Genomic DNA, 23733 nt, shown 5'->3' on the forward strand with positions numbered 1-23733 from the left:
AATTAGACATGTGACAGTGAAGAAAAATGCATTTGATACATATAAATATGTGGGTGACATGGAAGCCTATGATAGATATAAGCTTTGTGACTTGGATATAAGTTATATCCAAGTCACAAAGGAGATTAGGCAGGCAAAAGCAGATTATGAGAAATCCTTTGCAAAGGATGCAAAGAAAAACAAAAAAGAGTTCTTTATCTATGTAAACTCTAGAAGGAAAGCGATGAATGAGATTGGTTCACTGGATTTTGATGATTCAACTGTTGATGATCCTGCTCAGATGGCTAACAAACTAAATGAGTATTTTGAATCTACATTCACCCATGAGGAGTTAATCAGGGAGGTGAATGCCAGAGGTGCATTCAACTCGGGTAGTAAGCTAGATAATCTTTTAATAACTGAGAGGAAAGTGGAAGAGAAATTGTTGAAGATAAACATAAAAAAGCACTGAGGGTGGATGGGATCTATCCAGTTATATTAAACAAGGCAGCAAAGGAAGTAAGCAAACCCTTAGCCATAATTATGAGAGCTTCTTTGGACTCAAGGGAGGAACCCATGGACTGGAGATGTGCAAATGTGACCCCTATTCACAAAGAAGGATCAAAGGGCGACACAAGTAATTATAGACCTGTTAGTTTAACTTCTGTTCCAGGAAAATTAATGGAGGCACTGCTTAAAGAAGCACTGCAGGATCATCTAGACAAGACTTCAGTTATAGCTCGGACACACCATGGTTTTGTTAAGGGAAAGTCTTGCCTCAATTTGATTGGATACTATGATGTGGTCACAAAGGAACTGGATGCAGGGAATAACTTTGATATCTCATATTTGAATCTTAGAAAGGCTTTTGATACTGTTGCACATGGAAGACTGCTGCACAAATTGGAGCAGTGTAGCATTGGAGGCAAATTGCTGCTATGGATAAAGGGGTGGTTGAGGGGGAGAAGACAGAGAGTGGTAATCAATGGACACTGCCCTTCGTGGACTAACATGATTAGTGGAGTCCCTCAGGGTTCAGTGTTGGATCCATTGTTGTTTTCTGTATTTTTAAATGATATTGATGATGGCATATCAAGCTTAATGTCCAAGTTTGCAGATTACACGAATGTTGGCTGGGTTGTTAGGGACACTAATGACAGTACCCTGCTGGAAAAAGATCTAGAAAAGTTGAGCAGATGGACTGAGAGATGGCAAATGAAGTTTAACTTTGACAAATGTGAAGTACTACATATGGGAAGCAGTAACCACAGAGTAATGTATCAACTGTGTAGTACTACACTGACAGTAGTAGAGAATGAAAATGAAAAATGATAATTGCATTATCCCCTTGTATATGGCAATGGTCAGGTCACACCTTGAGTACTGTATTCGGGTCTGGAGGCCTCATTTTATGAAGGATGTTGAGCTGTTGGATCAAGTACAGAGAAGGGCAACGAGATTAGTGAAAGGAAAAAAAGGGCAACAAGATTAGTTAATGGTTGCTCTTACAAAGAAAGGCTTAAGTCAGTGGTTTTCAATCGGGGTGCTGCGGCACCCTAAGGTGCCACAACAACATTCCAGTGGTGCCACGTAATTTGGGTTTAAGTTACTTAAACTTTTTATTATTTTTTAAATAAATTTTTTTTATTTAATTTAATAAAAAAAAAAGTGTACACTATCTTTTTAATTTTGTGATGATCTATAATTGATGTTTACTTAGTACCTCTATATAAAGAATAAGATTATTAAATACTGTATTAGCGTTAGCATTAGTGGAGGCATATGATGCAAGAAAGCAAGCTTATGCAGAATCAGCCAAAAAAAAAAAAAAAAACCGCTCCCATTTCACCCTGCCATTCGTTCCAAATACCTGTCCAGCTCAGCCTTAAATTTATTTAGGCTATCAACTTCCACAACAACGGATGGAAGTCTGTTCCACCAACCAACTACCCGCTGGCTAAAGGCAAACTTCTGCACATCTATCCTACATATGTCTTTCCTCAGTTTGAATTTATGCTCTCTCAGGTGATTATTCTGAGCAAGAGGAAGAATCCCATCAGCATTGGGCATGCTCAAACCATTCAAGGCTTTATACACCTCAATCAGATCACCTTGCACGTGCCTAGTCTCCAGACAATGTAATTTGCAAAACTTAAGCCCTTCGTAAGGGCAACCCTTTGTTCCATTCACTAATCTTTTTGCCCTTCTCTATACTCGTTCCAACAGCTCTACATCTTTCTTAAAATGAGGCCTCCAGACCTGTATACAGTACTCAAGGTGTGGCCTGACCATTGCCTTATACAAGGGGATAATCACCTCCTTATCCCTGCTAGAAAAATTCCTCTATATCATTGACAATTACCACTCCTACTCAATTTTGATCTATAAATGCTTATGTCACACCAAACTGACAATACACTGCATTGTCCAGCGATGTCGACTGGCTTCACTTCCTTGGATTTTGTGTTTCTTAAGTAATAGCATAACCTCTCCTCCCTTCCTATCCTGTGTACCCTTCCTGTACACATTGTACTCCTCAAATGAGCTACTCTTGCAGACCATCTGCACTGCTCAGAAAACTTCATATCTCCCTGCAGAATTACCCCCAGGTTTTTTTCACTCTCTACCACTGTCAGTGTAGTACCACAGAGTTGACACCTTACTCTGGGGTTACTGCTTCCCATATGTAGTACTTTACATTTGTCAATGTTTAAACTTAATTTGCCACCTCTCAGCCCATCTGCTTAATTTTTTTTGATCTTGCTGCAGCAGAATACTGTCATTAGTGTCCTTAACAACCCTGCCAACCTTTGCATCGTCTGCAAACTTGAACATTAAGCCTGATATACCATCATCAATATCATTTATAAATACAGAAAACAACAATGGACCCAACACCGAACTCTGAGGGTCTCCACTAATAACATTAGTCCACGATGAGCAGTGTCCATTGATTACCCCTCAGTCTTCTCCCAATCAACGATCCCTTTATCCATAGCAGCAATTTGCCTCCAATGCCACACTGCTCCAATTTATTCAGCAGTCTTACATGTGCAACAGTATCAAAAGTTTCTAAGATCCAAATATATGATATCAAAGTTATTCCCTGCATCCAGTTCCTTTGTGACCACATCATAGTATCCAATGAAATTGGTTAGGCACAACTTTCCCTTAAGAAAACCATGGTGTGTCCGAGCTATAACTGAAGTCTTGTCTAGATGATCCTGCAGTGCTTCTTTAACCAGTGCCTACATTAATTTTCCTGGAACAGAAGTTAAACTAACAGGTCTATAATTACTTGTGTCGCACTTTGATCCTTCTTTGTGAATTGGAGTCACATTTGCACATCTCCAGTCCATGGGTTCCTCCCTTGAGTCCAAAGAAGCTCTCATAATTATGGCTAAGGGTTTGCTTACTTCCTTTCCTGCCTTGTTTAATATAACTGGATGGATCCCATCCACTCTGAGTGCCTTTTTTTTTTATTTTCAAAAATTTCTCTTCCACTTTCCTCCCAGTTATTACAAAATTATCTAGCTCGCTGCCAGAGCTTAACTGACCTCTGGCATTCCTCTCCCTGATTAACTCCTCATGGGTGAATGTAGATTCAAAATACTCATTTAGTTTGTTAGCCACCTGAGCAGGATCATCAACAGTTGAACCATCAATATCCAGTGGACCAATCTCATTCATCGCTTTCCTTCTAGAGTTTACATAGGTAAAGAACTCTTTTTTGTTTTTCTTTGCATCCTTTGCCAAGGATTTCTCATAATCTGCTTTTGCCTTCCTAATCTCCTTTGTGACTTGGTTACAGACCAACTTATATCTATCATAGGCTTCCATGTCACCCATTAATTTATAATAAATGTATCCCATCCATTTTTCTTCTCTGCCATATGTCTCATTAGTTCATCTGACTTCCATTTAGGCCTAAACCTTGAACAATATTTCTTAATTGGTATGTAAAGCCTAGTAGCTCCAAGATAAATTCTTTGAATGTTTCCCAATATGAAATTGTTGTTGGTAACATCAGTTGGTCCCACCATATAGAATTTAAATACTGTCTCAGACCAATCTGATTCACCACCGTATTTGCCTTTATGAAAGCAAAAACCCCTCCCTTTACCTCTGATGGTAGTTACCTCTTTGAGTAAATCCCAATTCGGCACACTGTGATCACTGCCATCTAGTGGTTTCTTTATCTGCAGATTCTTAATGCACGAAGAAGCACTACTGATAATCAGATCAAGAGTATTCCTCCCTCTAGTTGCTTCCTGAACATGCTGATGTAGAAAACAATCATCCGATAAATCCCCAAAAGCCTTGCTAGTGTGTGAGTGACCAAGTCACAAAATCCAGTCAATATCTGAGAAATTAAAATCCCCCATTATAAGACTCTCTGATTTACTGGCCCACTCTATTTCCCAGTAGTTGCTTATTATACTCATCAGAGTCATTAGGCTTGTAACACACACCTACTCTCAATTGTGATCTCCCAATGCTTACGTCACACAAAGCTGATTTGACACTGCACTGTCCAGCGATGTCGACTGGCTTCACTTCCTTGGATTTTATGTGTTTCTTAACTAATAGCATAACCTCTCTTCCTTCCTATCCTGTCTATCCTTCCTGTACACGTTGTACTCCCCAAATTGGAATTATGCATTCCTTATATCTGTGTGACACCACGTCTCTGATATCCCAACAATATCTGCCTTTGATGTTTTGAGCAATACCTCAAATTTATTTACCAAACTCCTAGCATTGGTGTACATGCAAGTATACATGCACCTGTTCCTATTCTTAGCTACCCTAACACAACCCATGTGTTTACTTGTACCGCAATGATTCCGAGCAGTCTCTGAAATACTCTGCATCTTGTTTTCCAGGCTGCTGCTCATTCCAATAGAAGCAGTGCAAGAATCACTTTCACCTTTTCCAGTAACTTCTATTAGTTCTTGTATCTCCCCAAGCTAGCAGTTTTCCGACCCACCTAACACTGCCTCGATAGCATCATCAAATATTCTTGCACTCTTTCTATTTAAGTGTATCCCATCCCTGTAGAAGCAGTCTCTCCTGTTAACAAGTACAGACCAGGCTGAAAAAAATTCTACCCCTTGAGCCTTGCACAATTTTTCCAGGGCCGAATTGATCGACAGGGCTCTCATCATATCATCATGAGCAACAGTGCGTAGTACACGCTTCTTGATTAGACCGGGGTTCGAGCCCGTCACCACCAAATACGGTGGATGCGGAAAGGTCAGTGAATGACCACCGCATATCCCGGAGCAATATGGCCTTAGTTGCTAATGCTCCTAAAAACCAAATAAACAAACAACAACAACCAACAGAATGATCATAATTTTTCATGAACAACTGTATTACTAGCTGTGTATAGCTGAGCTATGGAACTAAGACCGAACTAAGTTGCATCCACATAGCAGTTGCACATTTAACTCATGCACAGTTGTCCATTGTTATGCAGGCAGGCAAAATGAACAGGCATCAGCCTGATTGCCAAGGTCATTGTGTGTGACCTTGGCTGTAGGTCAAATTTATGCCTGTTCCGTTTTACCAACATAACAATGGATGTGACATGCGAGGAACAGTAAGCTGTTCTCAAATTTTGTTTCCATCCCAAGAAATCCCTTGAGTCATTCCCAAAAATCAGTGGCCCAAAAATTTTTGACAATCAAAAAATAGTGTATCACCATGTTGTGCCACATCATGACTGTTATGGATCCTTACTACAGACCTGTACTGCACACTTTGCAGGATCACATTTGTTGAAAATGACCACAACTGCATGCAGGTGGGTGGATGCTGCATTATTACAATGTGAGATCTTCAAATTGCTTGTACTGTCATCGCATATTTAGCCTGCATTAATGTGAAATGCATTCCTCAGCTTCTCTACACCCTGCACCTACAATTTTTTAAAATTTTTTATTTTCAAAGTTAAAGGAGCTGTGAGGAAAACGATTGCAGTCATCAAAGTTGTAAAGAAATCGGAGGTGATTCTCAAACATGTGTCAAAAAACGGCTTCCACCCTGTGTTTGAAGAATGGGAGAAACATTTGAGTAAGTGCAATTCATTAAATGGCGACTACTTTGATAGGACCATCAGAATATGGAAAATTAATAAAGGTATGTTGTGAAAAAAATATTGATCATTCTTTATTCAACAGCCCTCAAACCCTATTTTGTTATTAATTTTGTTATTTAAGCTTATTATCACTTTTTTTATTATTGTGTTACAGCAAAAGGACATTATAACAAACATCAAAGTAACAAAATATTGTTATAATATTGTTATTATAACAATATTAAACAATGTTAAATATTGTTAAAACAATGTTAAATATTTTTATGGTATAACAAAATCTTTTTCATCCCCTGCCAATTTACTGTGTATCTTTGTGTATAAAAATCTTTCCTATCCCCTGCCAATAGTGTTATGTAAACCATTTCATTTTAATGAATATCATTGTAATGAAATTGTCAGTTTAACATAATAAAAATTCATACCACATATTAAAAATGTAATCGTTATAACAAAATTTGTAAAAAAAAAAAAAAATTCCTTAAACATAGAATGTATATAGAATGTACATTTCTCATCTTTATTCTTTAGAATCTGGTGGTGGTGGTGTTGCAGTGATTACTAACTGAGCAGTTAACCACCTGTTCAAGATGTGACTTTTGATCTTTCTACATTCTTAAAGTCATACTTGAGTCATTTTGAAAATGATTAGTTGTTTACATATTTAATTAAATATGGTGATGAAGTGCCAGTGTGGAAATTGTTGATGTTTGTTTTCAATTTTGTGTGGAGAAGTATTGTTTTCATCTGATGGTTGTGCTTAGTTCCAAAGATAGAGGAGGAGCTGCAAGGAAATGTTTCTGGTTGTCAGAAGAAGCTGTAAAGATATCAGAGGTGATTCACAAATGCATGTCAAAAAATGGCTTCCACCATGTTTTTGAAGAATGGCAGAAACATTGGAGTCAATGCATTTCATTAAATGGGAACTACTTTGAAAAGGACCATCAAAAAAGATTGTTTATTTTTTAGAATCTGGTGGTGTTGCAACGATCTACTAACTGAGCAGTTAATTACCTGTTTGAGATAAGTGACCTTTGATCTCTCTACATTCCTAAAGCCTTACTGGAGTAATTTTGAAAATTATTGGTTGTTTATATATTTAGTGAAATGTAGTGATGAAGTGCCAGAATTGAAATTATTTGTATGGTTGTTTGCTTTGTGTGAAGAAGTATTGTTTACATCATTTCATTTGATGGTTTTGCTTATTATACTTTTATAAATTTGAAAATGAAACAGACTATATTTTTGTGTTTGTTTTTCTCTTTCCCTGCATAAATAATAAAAGTTTTGTTTTGGTGAAAATGACAACCAATAAAACAAACAATTTTTGAAAATTTCACTGCAAAAACAAACTTGCATTTAATAATTTTTCTTATAATTATTTTGTAATATACAACTTATTGTTTTGACTTCTGTATTTCTCTATGACAATTTCCCTTAACTAATATATTTTGTTTGCCCTCAAGAATTCATTATACTGACACTGTTATTATTACCCATATTATTTCTCCCTGATTGGGGGTTCCACCTCATGATGGGTATTGCTACCAAGTACACAGGGTGGTGGTTGTTATGTCTGGTGTTACTGTCGATCCAGGAACTGACTATCCTACAAGAGTTCCTTGTAGGTGTTCGCTGGGAGGCCTATTGCTGCTAGGCTGTTATGTAGGGTCTTTGGCACCATACCTGTGGTTGACATGAGGATCGGGATGGTCATTACTTGTTGCATATGCCACATCTCTTTGATCTCCTGTCTTAGGTTCATGTACTTCCTGATTTTTTCCCCACAAGATTTCTGCAGGTTGTGAGTGTTGGGTACTGCTATGTCAATCAGATAGGTAGCCTTTTCCTTCTTGTCCATGAGGGTTGTGTCCGGTCTGTTATGCAGGAATGTCCTATCCATTATTATGGCACGGTCCCAGTATTGCTTGTGGGTTGGGGTCTCTAGTACTGCCTGGGGTTCGTATTTGTAGTAAGGTACACTTTCTTTGATCAACTAGTATTTCCTTGCTGATGTATTATCCTGGCTACCTGGTCATGTCTACGAGTGTACTCAGTCTGGATGACCATCCAGACTGAGTACACTCGTAGACATGACTCGTAGACATGACTCGTAGACATGACTCGTAGATGTACTCACTCGTAGATGTACTCAGTCTTGCATCAACTGCGGGATGCAAGTCTGGATGACCATCCAGACTTGCATCCAGCAGTTGATGTGTTGGATTGTTTCTGAGGCCAGGTGGCATCGTACACATGTGTAATCGAACACTCCAGGCTCCTTAGCAATGTATTTTCTATAGTTCCTGTTATTGATTACCTGGTCTTGGATGGCGAGCATGAATCCTTCAGTCTCGGGGAAGAGTATCCTTCTCACGAGCCATGCATTGGAAGGAATTTTATCTAAGTGATCTTGATGGAGATCATTGTGTATGCCACGGAGTGTCTTCTCTGCCCATCTTTCTAGCTTCATTTGTGCCTCCTGAGTTAGTCTAGACCATTTGTCTAGACGAAATTCCATCCTAATATCATTGCTGAATTTTTCGGTGATGTGGAGTAGTTGCTGGAAGTGCTTCTCGCTTCCCGCGTAGTTTGATATCATCCATGTACATCAGGTGGGTGAGGGTGTTACAGGTTATTCCTTCCTTCTTTGAGGTTATATCCATACTTGCTACTGTTGAGCATAGTGGATAGCGGTTAAGTGCTAGACCGAACCACAATGGGCTCAGGACATCTCCCTGAAAGATTCTTCACCTGATGGGGATATGCCTGGTTGTGATGTTTTCGACCTTAATGTACTCCATTTCACCATCATTTCTCCTAGGAAGTTTGTCACTATCGGATTGACTTTGTAGATGTTCAGCGCCTCTATTAGCCAGCTATGAGGCATGGAGTCAAAGGCCTTGCAGTAATCAATGTAGGCTGTGTACATGTTGCAGTGGTTCTTTGTAGGCTTGTTCCATAACCGCAGCATCTGTGGGTCCTTGCATCCTTTCTGCTGTTCGGCCATTTATGTTCTGGCTTTCCAAGTGGTCTGATATCTTTCTGGTTATGCAGCTGGTCAGGATCTTGTACATTGTTGGGGGGCAGGTGATTGGCCTATGCCGGGTTCCTTGTATCTTCATCTTTAGACTTCAGATATGTGATTCCTTGAGTGAGAAACTTCGGGATTATCTCTGGGTGCCTTATCATTCAGTGAACTGCTCTGCCAGGTGCTTGTGTGTGCAAGTAAGCTTCTTGTACCAGTAGTTGTGGACGTTATCTATTCCTGGAGTTTGCCAGTTGTGAGAGTTGTTGATCATCTATTTTACTTCTTCCCAAATCTCCCACCCTATCATTTCTTGTATGTCGTTGGTTTTCTTGCATTCTAGTTCTGTCCAGGGGACTCAGCTGTTATGTCTTACTTCTCTGCTCCATATGTTTCCCCAGAACTCCTCAATCGTCTTCTGCTCAGGTGGGCCATTCCCTTCTTTCCTGTCTCCTCTGAGACTCCTGTAGAAGCTTCTTTGGTCCTCATCGAAGATTCGGTTGTTTATTTTCCTCTGGGAGCTCTCTTTGTATCAGTGGCGTCTCTTGCTGAGTGCAAGGAGGTTCTGCTTCAATGTGTCCAAGTACTCTCCTATTCTCCGATATATTTTTTTTTTTTTTTTGTCTCATGTTTGCTGTAGATGCTGTCTCTCTTGAGGATGCTCTTCACTTTTCCAATTAATTTCTTACTCCTATTGCCCCTTTGGTACTGGGTCAGTTGACCTATCTTGACTCTTTATTCTTCTATCTTCTGCTGAAGTCTTCTTTCCCAAGCTGGTGGTTCCTTTTGTTTATTATTATTATTATTATTATTTTTTAATTTTATTTTATCTGTGTGTATTAATTTTGTGAATGGATACACTAAGTTTATATTTCTGTTTCAGGCTGAAGTATTTTATGTAGATTTTGGGAATTCTGAAATAGTTTCAGTAGCAAATGCATGTGAAATAGAATCATGTTCTGATATACTTGCTGAAATTCCGTTTCAGGTAAGGAATTTTTCTCAGTTACTATTTCAGATATTAAAGTACCTTCAAATAAATCACCACAAACTGTTCACTTATGATCACAATATTTCACCTTTTCTAACAAGCATTTCATACTTTGTTTCCTTTAAGTTTGTATATATTAGGCAGTTGGATTTGAGAGAAACATGTTCCCATTGTTTAGCAGAATTAGTTTTAAAACCACCACCATCAAGTGAAGAATCTCCATTCCAACAGATCTTACATTCAACCAAGTGTATTGATTGAACCATTTTAATTAGCAATCAACATAAGAAATCCTTGCATGGTGAAGGGAATTAATTGTTTTTCTCTGCATCAATACCAGAAAATGAAATGCCTGGTGCCAGCAAATTCTTTTTTGCTCAATATGGAACTTCAGCACTGTGCTGAACTCTTCAATAGATCCATATCCCATACCACATTATCCCTTTCATCTTGTGTAGTGTGTTGTTTCTTCTTTGACTTTACCAGATTTCTTCTTTGAATTTTACCAGAATATTCAAATTCATTATGCTTACTGTGGAACAATCACAATCTGTCTACACTGTAAATAACGTAGTTCTGAGGATTAATAATAATAATTACATTAACACCTCCCAAGCATAACTTCTACTCATATATTATATCTGTAGAAGTGCATGTTCGTGGGCCAATTTGCATGTTGTGTGGGCAACTCTTTCAGCACATTAAGCAGAATGTTCTGATATTTATCAGTCTGCAGTTTGCTGAGGCAGAATCACATGTGGGACCAGCTGCTGTTCTTCCACAGAAAATGGTAGCCAGCTAGACTCCAGAAGAAAGCTGCACATACATAGCAGTGCTGCATGCAGTTGAACTAGCCCTTGAGCCATTACCAATGATATGGTATATACCAATTCATCAAACAGATTACAGGCTTTATCAGTGGATGAGTTATAATTCTCATGCAGTTCTGTTCTGGATTTAGCAGATACTTTATTCACTTGCTGAATCTGAATTTGACATCCACATCAGGTTCAGGGAAAATTAGTTGATATGCTGCTAAAGCAACAGTCTACTTGTATAACTGTCAATTCCGTATACAGACTACAGTCAAATATTCTATTCAAGTTGGAAACAATCAGAATCAGTCTGTGCCATAAGTATCAAAGTTCTGAAGTTCAGGAATAGATACTTATATATTCCTAATGGCAAGATTCTTGGCATAGGCAGGTTATAGATAAACTAAGCCATATCATCAAGCAGTGGCAGTCTAGTCTTAACCAAGCAAGAACTTCCTCTGAAGAGAGGAAGTTCTTGCTTGGCTCAGCAAAGGACATAGCCATCTGACCCATTTTTATGCTGAGAGTGAATGAACCACCTATGTGTGAAAACTGGAAAACTTTTTACCATTCGTTTATAGAATTCCCCATTTTTACAAAATGCACAACTTATGTTTATGGCTTTTAGTAGTCTGGCTGAACCATTTACTTTCAGCTAGATCCTAGACAACAGAGATAACGTGTCATTTTTAACTTTTCACAGTTCATTATCCTATATACCTGTATTAGAATTTATCCTATTCATTGATATAGACTGTGTTTACTTTTACTGACATGGCAACCTGTTAATAGGTTACCATGCTGATTCACTGATGATTTTTGTTTTGACATTATGGCCAGACTGCCAGGGCACCACCTCTCCTGAGCATTTTTTTTAAATTCAACACTGTCACCCACTTTCCTTGCTCATACAGTAATCAGTATCTTTTATGTGTGTTCAGTGTAGCATCACTTAACCTTTGTTAATAACAGCATTAATATAATTAGTACGTTAGTTAATAATTATAATTACACATGTACATACAGTTATACTCAAGATATTTTTTTGTGTCATTTAATAAAATCTTTTGAAAACTTTCCATTCTTTTTAACAACATTCAAAAAAGATTTTTAAGGTGCAAGAATAATAGTGTGTAGGTTTGCAACTTATATATACACCATTGCTTCATAAAAACTACAAAAAAGTTTTAAAAAAAACTCAGTTTTGTCTACCAAAGCATGGACGAAAAATGAAAACTAGCCTACAAAAAGGGTAATGTTTATAGTGTTCTTTGGGGATGGTACCTGTAAAGTTCTGTAAAGTAGTTTACTGAATTGTGATCAATCACTGTCTGCTAATGGGTGGGTCCTTTATATTAAATTATTAATGTGCTTTGAATTCTTATAGTATTTTGGTAAGAATTGTTTTCTCTTGTGATATATCAAATATGTTAATTCAGAAAGCTGTTATCTGGACTGAGCTTACTAAGCTCTCTTATTTAATAGAAGTATTTAGTACAAATTAGCCATATATTGCAGGGGAGCCACAGGCTTTTGCTGCACCAGCAAAAAAAAAAAAAAAAAAATAGATATAGGAAAATATAAATTATGCACTTCCCTCCCAACATAGGTAACTATCCAGTTAACTTTTGAATTTCTTCAAACTGTCAGCCTCAACTACCTGCAAAGGTAGCTTGTTCCAGTAATCAATAACCTTGCTGGCTAAATTAAAAAATTTCCTACAATCTATTCCTCTTCAGTTATCCAGTCAATTCAATTCAAAGTACCTATTCAATTCATGACCATCTGCTGGATTATCTAAGACCTTTGCCCACGCAATGCACAAGGGTCCAATCCAATTTGTTTTTTTCTTCTCTGTATTCACATACATGAAACTCCTTGCCCCATTCTTTGCTCTCTTAGCCACTGTTCTCGTACACTGCCTTGACCACTCTAATCTTATCTGTACTTCTGTTACAGATCAACTTGCAGCTGTTGTAGGCTTCGGTACTTTTCATCACCCTGTCACTTTCCCGTGCTGTCTTTTTTCTGCTTTATTAGACTTGTGAGCTCCGTACTCATCCATCTTGGTATCCTGCTCTTGCTATATTTTCTTAATGGTATATATGCATTTGTGGCTTCAATGATTATTTCTGTGTATTCCATGATTCTAATGTAGAATGCCCTCCTTCTACAATCTGCCCAAGTATAATCCCTTTTCTGAAATTAAAACCCATGCCTTTACCTTTATCAACTATGATAGCTTTCTTTATCTTCCAATTAATGAATTCAAGATCACTACTTGCCACTGGCTCCTATTCTTTAAGCCCTGTAATGTCATCTGATTCGTGAGTCAAGAATATTCTTATTTCTAGTATTTTCTCTAACATGCTGGTACAAGTAATAAACATCTAGTTTATTTTAAAAAGATTTTATCCAAGGTGAGTTTCTCTCTCACTTATTCCAATCAATCTGGGGAATACTAAAGTCACCCATAACATTGCAATCTTCTGCTCTACAGATTACTCCCACTCTTATTATACTTTTGTTTCCAACTAACTCACACCACAAATTCTATGTTGGCAGAAGTAACTTCTCACTCAGCTTTTTTGTACTTGTGCTGCTTTTGATAAAAAGCATGACCCTCCCATCACACCTTCCGTTCTTCTCTATCTTTCCAAGATACATTATACAATGGAACCCGTCATCCCTAATTTCCAGGTGGCACCACATTCCTGTAAGCACTATTATGCCAGTATTAGCTGTTCTAACCAAAAGTTCAATTTCTTTTTTGAGTCAAATTCACCTGTTTTGTTGACAACAGTCCAGACATTAATGTGAACACAGTTAAGACTAAGTATTCTCCTGTAATTTACTACCCTGCTACACTCCTTCAAGTTCAGCATTGTTTCCCTAGCTTTACCTTCCAGCTCATTTGAAATGTTGCTGCCCTGTGAAAACCTTACAAACATCAGCTCTTACAGCAACAAACAAAGATTCTTGATGTCTGCAAGCAGTACCTTGACTCATATCATCAGATAAATGCTTGTCTGTATCAGCTTCCCCTTCTCCCCCAGCTATCAGTTTCCCTGAACCCTTAGGTTAGCCTTAAAGATACTGGTAAAAACCCTTGCACTGCCTTTGTTCCAGTGATACTGTCTCTACAAAATAAATTCCTTCTACCTACAAGTGTGGGTCATGCTGATTAAATATATATATATATATATATATATATATATATGGGATGCATTTAAATTATCAGGCAACACAAAGTCTGTGGTAGATATAAGATAGTCTGTAATCAAGTCAGAGGAGGTAAGGCAAGCGGAGACAGATGACGAGAAATCTTTGGCAAAGGATGCTAAAAAGAACAGAAAAGAATTCTTTACTTATGTAAATGCTAGAAGGAAGGGGATGAATCAGATTGGTTCACTTGTTATTGATGTTTTGACTGTTGATACTCCTGCCCAGGTAGCTAGCTGACAAACTGAATGAGTATTTTGCATCTACATTCACACGAGGAATGTCTGTAGGGAAGTGGATACCAGAAGTTAATCAAACGGTAACAGGGAGCTAAATGATTTTGTATTAACTGAAATCAAAGTGGTGGAGAAATTGTTGAAGTTTAACATAAGAAAGGCACCTGGGGTGGGTAAGATCTATTCAGTTATGTTGAAGGAGACAGCAAATGAAGTAAGCAAACCTTTAGCCATAATTATGAGAGCATCCTTGGATTCAGGGGAGGTTCCCATGGACTGGAGATGTGTGAATATATCCCCAATTCACAAAGGGGATCAAAGGGTGACACGAGTAATTATGAACCTGTTACTTTAACTTCTTTCCCGGAAAAAAATAATAGTCACTGGTTTAAGAGGCATTCCAGGATCATCTAGACAAGACTGCAGTTATAGTTCAGTCACAGCATGGGTATGTTAAGAAGAATCTGACCAATTTGATTGGATACTGCGATATGGTCACAAAGCAACTGGATGCAAAAAATAATTTTGATATCATATACTTGGATTTCTGGAGGGCTATGACATAGCCGAGTGGTCAGGAGTGAAAGTGCAGTGGCACGTGCTCTTTGTGAGTAGACCGGGGTTCAAATACGATAAACGTTTGCATTGACATTGGGTGAAGGAAACACCAAAATAAAACCAAGAGCATCAGGCCCAGCCAGCTGGATTGTAAATATTCGGCTGGGCATATCATATCAATGTGGAGGAATGACAAGCATTCCATGCATGTCGCTGACCCCTAACTAGGATAAACAGCACAGATAGTTTTATACTTGGATTTCTGGAAAGCTTTTGAAACTGTTGCACATAAAAGACTGCTGTATAGGTTTGGAACAGTATGGCATTAAGAACAAGTTGCTCTTATGGATAAAGGGATGATTGGGTGGGAGAAGACAGAGTGGTAATCAATGGATACAATGTGTTGGGCAAATTGTTGCTATGTATATTTATCAATGGTATTGATGAACTTACAGTAAGTGCCAGTTATAGTGATCACTGGTTATTAGAATCAGCCACTTTATAGAATCAAATTTTAAAGAACAGATTCAAATCAGTAAAATGCACTACACTTTCATCGTTCATTAGAATCACATCTTCGGTGATGAGAATCAATTTTTACGCATCTGCGATATTTTTCCAAAGCACATTTCTGGATGTCACAACCATAAAACAATTTGCAGTTTTCGGTTTATTGGGCAAAAGCCCAATTGTTTATAAAATCTGTTATAAACAGGTAGTAAATTCGATCTTATTGCCTTTCGATAATACCAATAGCTGGAATTCTGTGTTTTTTCATTATTATAGTGTATTGTGTTTCTCCTTCACTGAAATCTTCAATCATATAAAAAGAACATACTGTAAATAAATTTTCACAATCTGCTCTTCATTCCTATATCCAAACTTCGTAAACTTTTTACTCCATATCTCACTTGCATGTGTTGTTGTTGTGTTAGTTCCAATTTGTGTGTGCCGTGTGCACTTGTGATTGATTGATGCTTATCTTTTTTACTGTGTTTTAAAATTTTACTACCAAAAAAAAATCAGTGAATGGAAAGAAAGTGAATTTGAGTGTAGTAGTAGTAGTAGTGGCATGTGATGCAAGAAAGCAAATGTATGCACTTATGCAGCATCAGCCAACAAAAAAAAAAAAAAAAAAATCACACCATTCCCTCCAAATGCCTGTCCAGTTCCTCCTTAAATTTATTCAACCTATCAACTTCCACAACGACAGATGGAAGTTTGTTCCAACAATTAACCACCCCCTGGCTAAAGGCAAATTTCCACACATCTATTCTACATCTGTCTTTTCTTAATTTGAATTTATGCCCCCTTAGGTTTGTAATCTGAACAAGTGGAAGGATCCCATCAGAATTCAGCGTGCTCAACCCATTCAAGGCCTTATATACCTCAATCAGATCACCGCGCAGGTGCCTAGTCTCCAGCCACTGCAATTTGCAGAACTTAAGCCTCTCTTGGTAAGAGGATCCCTTCATTCCCCTAACCAATCTTGTTGCCCTTCTCTGTACACGCTCAAGAAAATCTACATCCTTCCTAAAATGAGGCCTCCAGACCTGTACGCAGTACTCAAGCCGTAGCCTGACCATTGCCTTATACAGAGGGATAATCACCTCCTTTTCCCTGCTAGCAAAATTCCTATATATCATTGACAAAACCCCATGACTTGCCCTGGCAGCCTGTCTGCATTACTCAGAAAACTTCATATCTGCCTGCACAATTACTTCCAGGTCTTTTTCATTTTCTACCACCTTAAGTGTTGTACCACACAGTTGGTACGTTTCTCTGGGGTTACTTCTACCCATATGCAGTACTTTGCATTTGTCAAGGTTAAACAGAAGTTAAACTAACTGGTCTGTAATTACCCATGTCACCCTTCGATCCCCCTTTGTGAATTGGGGATACATTTGCACATCTCCAGTCCGTGGGAACCTCCCTTGAGTCCAAAGATGCTCTCATAATTATGGCTAAGGGTTTGCTTTGTTGCTTTGCCACCTCCTTTAATATAACTGGATAGATCCCATCCACCCCAGGTGGATGGGATCTATCCAGTTTAACTTTTCTTACGTTTAACTTCAACAATTTCTCTTCCACTTTGCTCTCAGTTATTACAAAATGATTAAGAATCTTGCTACAATTTGATAACCTTCTGCCATTTTCAAACCTTAATAATTCGTCACATGTGAATGTAGATGCAAAATACTCATTCAGTTTGTTTGCTATCTGAGCAGGATCATCAACAGTCGAACCATCAATGTCAAGTGGACCAATCAGATTCATCCCCTTCCTTTTAGAGTTTATACAAGTAAAGAAATCCTTGCTGTTTTCCTTAGCATCTTTTGCCAAGGATTTCTCGTAATCTGCCTTCGCCTGCCGAACCTCCTTTGTGACCTGATTACAGATTAACTTTTATCTGCCATAGGCTTCTGAGTCACCTGATAATTTATATGCATCCCATGCATTTTTCTTCTCTGTTACGAGTCTCATTAGTTCATTTGACAACCATTTAGGCCTAAACCTTGAACAATATTTCTTAATAGGTATGTAACTTTTAGTAGCTTCCATGATTAATTCCTTGAATGCTTCCCACTTAGAATTTACTGTTGGTAACATCGTCAGTTTATCCCACTGTACAGAACTTAAAAACTGTCGGAGACCACTGTACTCGCCTTTAAGGAAGCAAAAACCCTTTCCTTTACCCCTGATGGTAATTAAATCTTTAAGTAAATCCCACATCAGTACACTGTGATCACTGCGACCTAGTGGTTCTTTTATCTGCAAATTCCTAATACATGAATGATCACTGCTGATAACCAGATCAAGAGTATTACTTTCTCTGGTTGCCTTTTGAACATGCTGCTGCAGAAAACAATCATCCAATAAATCCACAAAAGTCTGACTAGTGTGTGTGTGAGTGCCCAATCCACAAGTTCCAGTCAATATCTGGGAAGTTAAAATCCCCCATTATAAGACATTCCGATTTACTAGCCCATTCTATTTCTCTGTATAATTGTTCATTGTACTCATTCAAGTCATTAGGCCTATAACACACTCCTACTCTAATTTTTGCTTTCGCAGTGCTTATGTCACACCAAACTGACTCAACAGTGCACTGTTCATCTATATCAACTGGATGCGCTTCTTTTGATTTTATGTTTTTCTTTATTAACAGCATAACACCTCCCTTCCTATCCTGTCTATCCTTTCTGTACACATTGTACTCCCCAAATTCCAGATCGGCATTCCTTATATCTGTGTGACACCACGTCTCTGATATCCCAACAATATCCGCCTTTGATGTCTTGACCAACACTTCAAATTCATCAAATTTATTTACTATGCTTCTAGCATTGGTATGCATGCAAGTATACATGCACCTATTCTTATTCTTAGTTACTCTAACACATCCCGTATACCCACGTTTCACGATGACTGCCATCCGTCCCTGAAATCCCCAACACTCCTCGCTCCAGGTCGCTACTTATTCTAATAGAAGTTGTGCAAGAATCACCTTCACCTCTGCCTACGGCTACTGTTATACTATCAGTCCTTGTATCCCCCCAAGCTATCAGTTTTCCGACCCACCTAACACTGCCTCGATAGCATCAGCAAACATTCTTGCACCCTTTCTATTTAAGTGTATCCCATCCCTGTAGAAGCAGTCTCTCCTGTTAACAAGTACAGTCCAGGCTGAAAAAAATTCTACCCCTTGAGCCGTGCACAATCCCTCCAGGGCCGAATTGATCGACAAGGCTCTCATCATATACTCCCTCCTATCGTGTCTGGGCAGAATTGCAGACACTTTCAATTTCAACCCTAATTCACGGCTTTTTTTCATCAGTGACCTGTACTTGTTAAGTAATTCTGCCGGTCTCCTACTCTTAATATCATTAGTGCCAACGTGTATATCTGCTCTACAACGTCATCAACCTTTGCCCCTGGCAGACATACCCTGGTCCTGTTCCACCTATCCTTTTTACAAAGGATGTTTCCCTGACAATAGTCACCAACAACTACTAGTTCCTTTGGGACCAGCGCAATCTACCTTGGGGGTTGCCGCTGTGTTGCGTGATGACCAAGTGCAATCTCTGGCGTTGATGTGGGCAGCTGAGAGCCTGATGGGCCCCTCAATTTAGATCTTTCGAGCGCATCCACCATGTCCTTCAAACTCTCATATAGGCCCATAACAACGCTGAGTTGTCGCCTGATTTCCTTACATCGCGCACACACAAAGACATCCCTCATGGCAATATCATGTTCCGTTCCAGATAGTTTGGCAAACATTTCACGAGTTGCACATTTTTTTAGGCTGTGATGCGTTGGAGAATTGCCCCCCTCAGTTCTCCCCCGAGTCACAGCACTCCTGCCACTTTGTGCCCGTTGCTTTGCTGCTCTAGTTTGGGGCATGATATTTTAAATTAATAAGATCAATAAATTAAATTAAATTAAATGTCAATACTACACTATCTAATAGAAACAGTGAAGCGTATTATTGTTTCTTGATTCATAGTTTTTTGTGTTTTTTTAATAAAGTTTAAATGCATGGTAGAGATTCAGTATCGAGTACAGCTGCCAAAAAATGGCGGCGAGGAGAAGAGGGAGAAAGCAGTAATTGATGGGTTGTGACTCCACCCACTCACTGCATTCCCCCTCCTCTCCTGACCCGGCGGATGTCAAGTGACAGGCAAATGACACGTGGCACAGCAATAAATATGGTGGCTGAAAACAAAGGACAAATCCAATAAATTTAAAAATCCAAATACAAAAATACACATTTTTGTGGATTCACAAAATGTCACGCAACATTTGAATAAGTTTTATTGAGCTGAAAAGAAAAAGGAAAGGGGAAAAGGTAATTTAAAATGAATTTTCGTGAAAGAAAAGGAAATGAACTCAATTTTAAAAATTAAAAACAAAAATTCACCCTTTTCTTGACCTCAGGTAATACGGCACAACCAAAAAATTGAACAGGAATTGCAAAAAGTCACATCACAAATTCACTAAAAAGGCGAAACAACATTTTTTTTTAAAAAAAACAATGACAAAAATTCACACCCTGTGCAACCGATTCCTTTCGCATGCAGATTACTAGACTATTTCACGAGCCTTAATTAACAACGAGAATTGTAGATGCACGTGAACAAAAATGGTTATGATAATTTTTTTAAAATTTTGATGGGGGCTACTGCCTCTGATCCCTGCTCTTTTTTTTATTTTTTACTAATTTCACGAGCAAAATCAGAACTGTTGATGCATGTGAACAGAAAAGCTTTACGATGAAACACCACATGCAACCACTGATTACTATATGACTTCATGAGCATTAACCCTGAAAATTCACACGTGAACAACAGAAAAACGAAAGTTGTTTTTTTTTTAAAACAAGAACCAAATTCACACCACGTGCAACCGCTGATTCTTATATTACCAGAGAATTGCTGATCATGGAAACAACAGAAATGCTTGATTTTACAGACAAGAAACTAAAATTAACACCACCTGCAACAGCTGATAACTTGACGATTGCACCAGCATTAACATTGAAAATTGGGGATGCATGTCAACAGAAATGCTAAAAAGACAATGAAAACCACTCACCTGATCAGTGGAAATTCCTCATTCATTCCTGAGTGTCGGCCTTGTACATTATGGAAACAGCTTTCAAGAATTCCATTGTAAGATTGTTACTGTCCCGATGCTTCCTTCGCCACATATACTCTGCAAGGTAGGAGTCGAACTGGTCATTGACTCTGCTTAATGACAGTTGCCTTTTTAGAGTACTCCATGTCCCCTTGATGCTGTTCATGTTTGCACCAGTTTCCGGATCACTGAAATGAATTGAGTGGTTTACAGCTAAATGCTTAAAACCTTCGTCTCCTAGTGTGCCGGGTAAAATGGAAGTCTTAATGATGTCTAGGAGAACATCTTTGCTCCTATTTTCAGCGACCTGTAAAAAACACTTTCCTGTTCCTCGTTCAAACCCCCCCCCCCAAACACCCATTTCCCATTCATCCTTTTTCCCCGATTGTCTTTTCACTTCCCAAATTTGTTTTCGTCGATTTGCACTATCACATTTACACTGCCAATCATACCTCTTTCACTCTCACACACTTGCACACATACCTCGCGGCAATAACTTCTCCAATCACTCACGGTCACTGATCTGGCACCAAGCTCATTTGTGATAAGATCGACTGGCACCTTCATAACCCAATAATTAGTTAGAAGGAGCACATCGATGATACTGAGCTTGCTCCCGGAAAACCACGACCCCTTTCACACTGATCTTTTAATGTAATGAGCGTTGGCTCCTTTTGTTCTGCAGACCTTCTCATAGCCATCTAAATGATCTTTGCGCTTGGCCAAGCTCATCTTACTTTCACACAAGAAACATTTATACTTGCAATCAATTTATTTTTCTGGCACCAGTCTTATCATACACTTACATCCTTCTTGCTCCAATCGACTCAACATTCTCGCACTGATTCGTTCCATTGGGGTTGAACTCAGAAAAATAAAAACCTACAACAAAGGAAGACTCATGGCGACAGTAAGATTAACACGCAACCTCGACGAACCAAAAAGTAAATGCGGGATGTCACGAGGTGTTGATTAAATGAATGGCCTAAATTAAATGCAGAATTGAAAATGCACAATTAAAAGTAATTAAATACTTAAAAAAAAATTAAATACGGATAATACAAAGGAGGACTCACTGATTTAATAAATGGCCTAAATTAAATGCGGAATTGAAAACTGTGCAATTTAAGGTAATTAAATACATAACAAAAAAAATAATAATAAATACCTAATACAAAGGAAAACTCACGACGGCAGAAGCAGTAGGATTAACACCTGCTCTCAACGGAGATGAACCCAAAAGAAAATGGCAAGCAAACACAGAAATTGGGGAAATTAAGTTTTTTTTTTTTTTTTGTAAAACCGGGGGTGTAGGGGATCCTGCCCCCACACCCCCAGTTTTATTCAACCTTCCCAAATTCAAAAATCATGGTTTTTTTTTTTTTTTTTAATTACGGATGAAATTAAGGCTTATGATTACATCAACACCATGTTGACAACCCATTACTACGTGGGTGGTGGATGACACGGGTGACATGCACTGCCTGGCACCCATGCCAGATGTTACCATACTGACAGAAGCAGACTCCACCCACTGGGTGGAGCTGGCTGCTGTCAATCACTGCCGTATCGCTAGCAGTCATAACATTGTACCCAATAATGAATCTCGACCAAATGCATCATATTAGTGTGGTTGGGGTTATACAGAAGTTAGTGATGGTATGAAATATGCTATTCTCTGCTTTATTCATATTGCATTATATAACTGGGATCAAGATTTTATTATATTTATGTGATATTTTTGTTTTTTACAGTTAAACATTAAATGCATCAATTTGTTTTGAGTGAAATTAAGGGAAAAAATCAAAACAAAAAAATTTTTTTTGGATGATCAATATTTCACACGATTGGACTTCTACAATTACAGTGCATATCACGTATTGTGATTGTGGATAAATGTTATTATTCATGTAATGTTATCACTGATCTGATGTACTAATATATATAAAAAATTACATTTAGTGTAATCAGTGGTTCTGTTTATGTTATTTTTTTTTGCCTTATTGTGGTTTGGGGATGTGTCATGAAAGTGACTATGTAACATCTCAATTTGTTCTTGAACTCTGACTTGTTGCAGATCAAGTTATTGCTGTTGCTTCTTACTGTTCATATAGTTGTTGGTGTCTTTACTCCATAAAATATTATTGCATTAAATTAAAGTATTTTATACTGGTTTATTTTAATGTTTTTTTTCATCCACTTCATCCTTTTTATATACACATTTCTGCTTTGCACCAAGAAACAAGGCCTGCACAACTGAATTCTTGTTTCTTTGGTTATTGTTATCAAATCAGCTGTGAAATGTAAAGATCACAATAAGCAGTGTCTGCTGTCTTATATATGCTGTATTTAAATTTTGCATCCTTTATATCAAAAGAAATTAAGAAGTGCTGAGATCCATATCAACTTTGTGTTGATTTAGCTTATAATTCAAAATCAAATTTACTTGTTATAATCCATTGCTTAATTCATTAACACAGAATTGTCCATTTATTATTAATAGTAGTAGTGGCAAATGATGCAAAAAGAGCCCACTTCCCATTTAACCCATCCACCCCCTCTAGATGTTTACCTAGTTCTTCGGCGCCTCCATAGCCAGGTGGGCAGGAGCAGCAGTGCATAGCACATGCTTCTTGATTAGACCGGGGTTCAAGCCCTTGATCACCAAACACGGAGGATGCGGAAAAGTCACGGAATGACCTCCGCATATCCCCAAAGCAATATGGCCTTAGTTGCTAATGCTCCTAAAAACCAAATAACAGCAACAAAAACAACCTAGTTCTTCCTTGAATTTATACAAGCTACCCTCTGGTTGAAAGCAAATTTCTGGAAATCTGACTTGCAACAATCCTTTCTCAATTTGAATTTACGCCCCTCGTGTAGTCTGAGCAAGAGGAAGGATTCCCATCAGCATTGAGCTTACTGAATTTGTTCAAGGCCTTAAATACCTCAAACAGATCTCCTTGCAAGTACTTAGTTAGTCCAAATGCTCCAATCTGAAAAACTGAAGTCTTTCCTGGTACAAGAACCCTTTTGCTCCCTTGAACAGTATTGTTGCTCTTCTCTGGTCCTGTTCCATCAGATCACATCCTTCCTAAAAGGAGTCTTCCAGACCTGTATGTAGTATTCAAGATGTGAACTAGCCATTACCTCATGCAAGGGGGAAT

The 23733-nt window shown here is 38.2% G+C and overlaps 1 protein-coding gene across 1 annotated transcript in view; it reads left to right on the top strand.

Moving 5' to 3' along the window:
• The window catches only part of tapas (tudor domain-containing protein 7 tapas), a 279776-nt gene that overhangs the window by 82855 nt on the left and 173188 nt on the right, over nucleotides 1-23733 (top strand). The window contains exon 8 of the mRNA XM_090376230.1: nucleotides 9991-10095. Coding sequence (XP_090232356.1) covers nucleotides 9991-10095 — 105 coding nt within the window. The remainder of the gene's footprint in view (nucleotides 1-9990; nucleotides 10096-23733) is intronic.

This window comes from Mastigoproctus giganteus, chromosome 6 (genome assembly GCF_048544385.1).
Source record: "Mastigoproctus giganteus isolate SK-2022 chromosome 6, ASM4854438v1, whole genome shotgun sequence".
NCBI lineage: Eukaryota > Metazoa > Arthropoda > Arachnida > Uropygi > Thelyphonidae > Mastigoproctus > Mastigoproctus giganteus.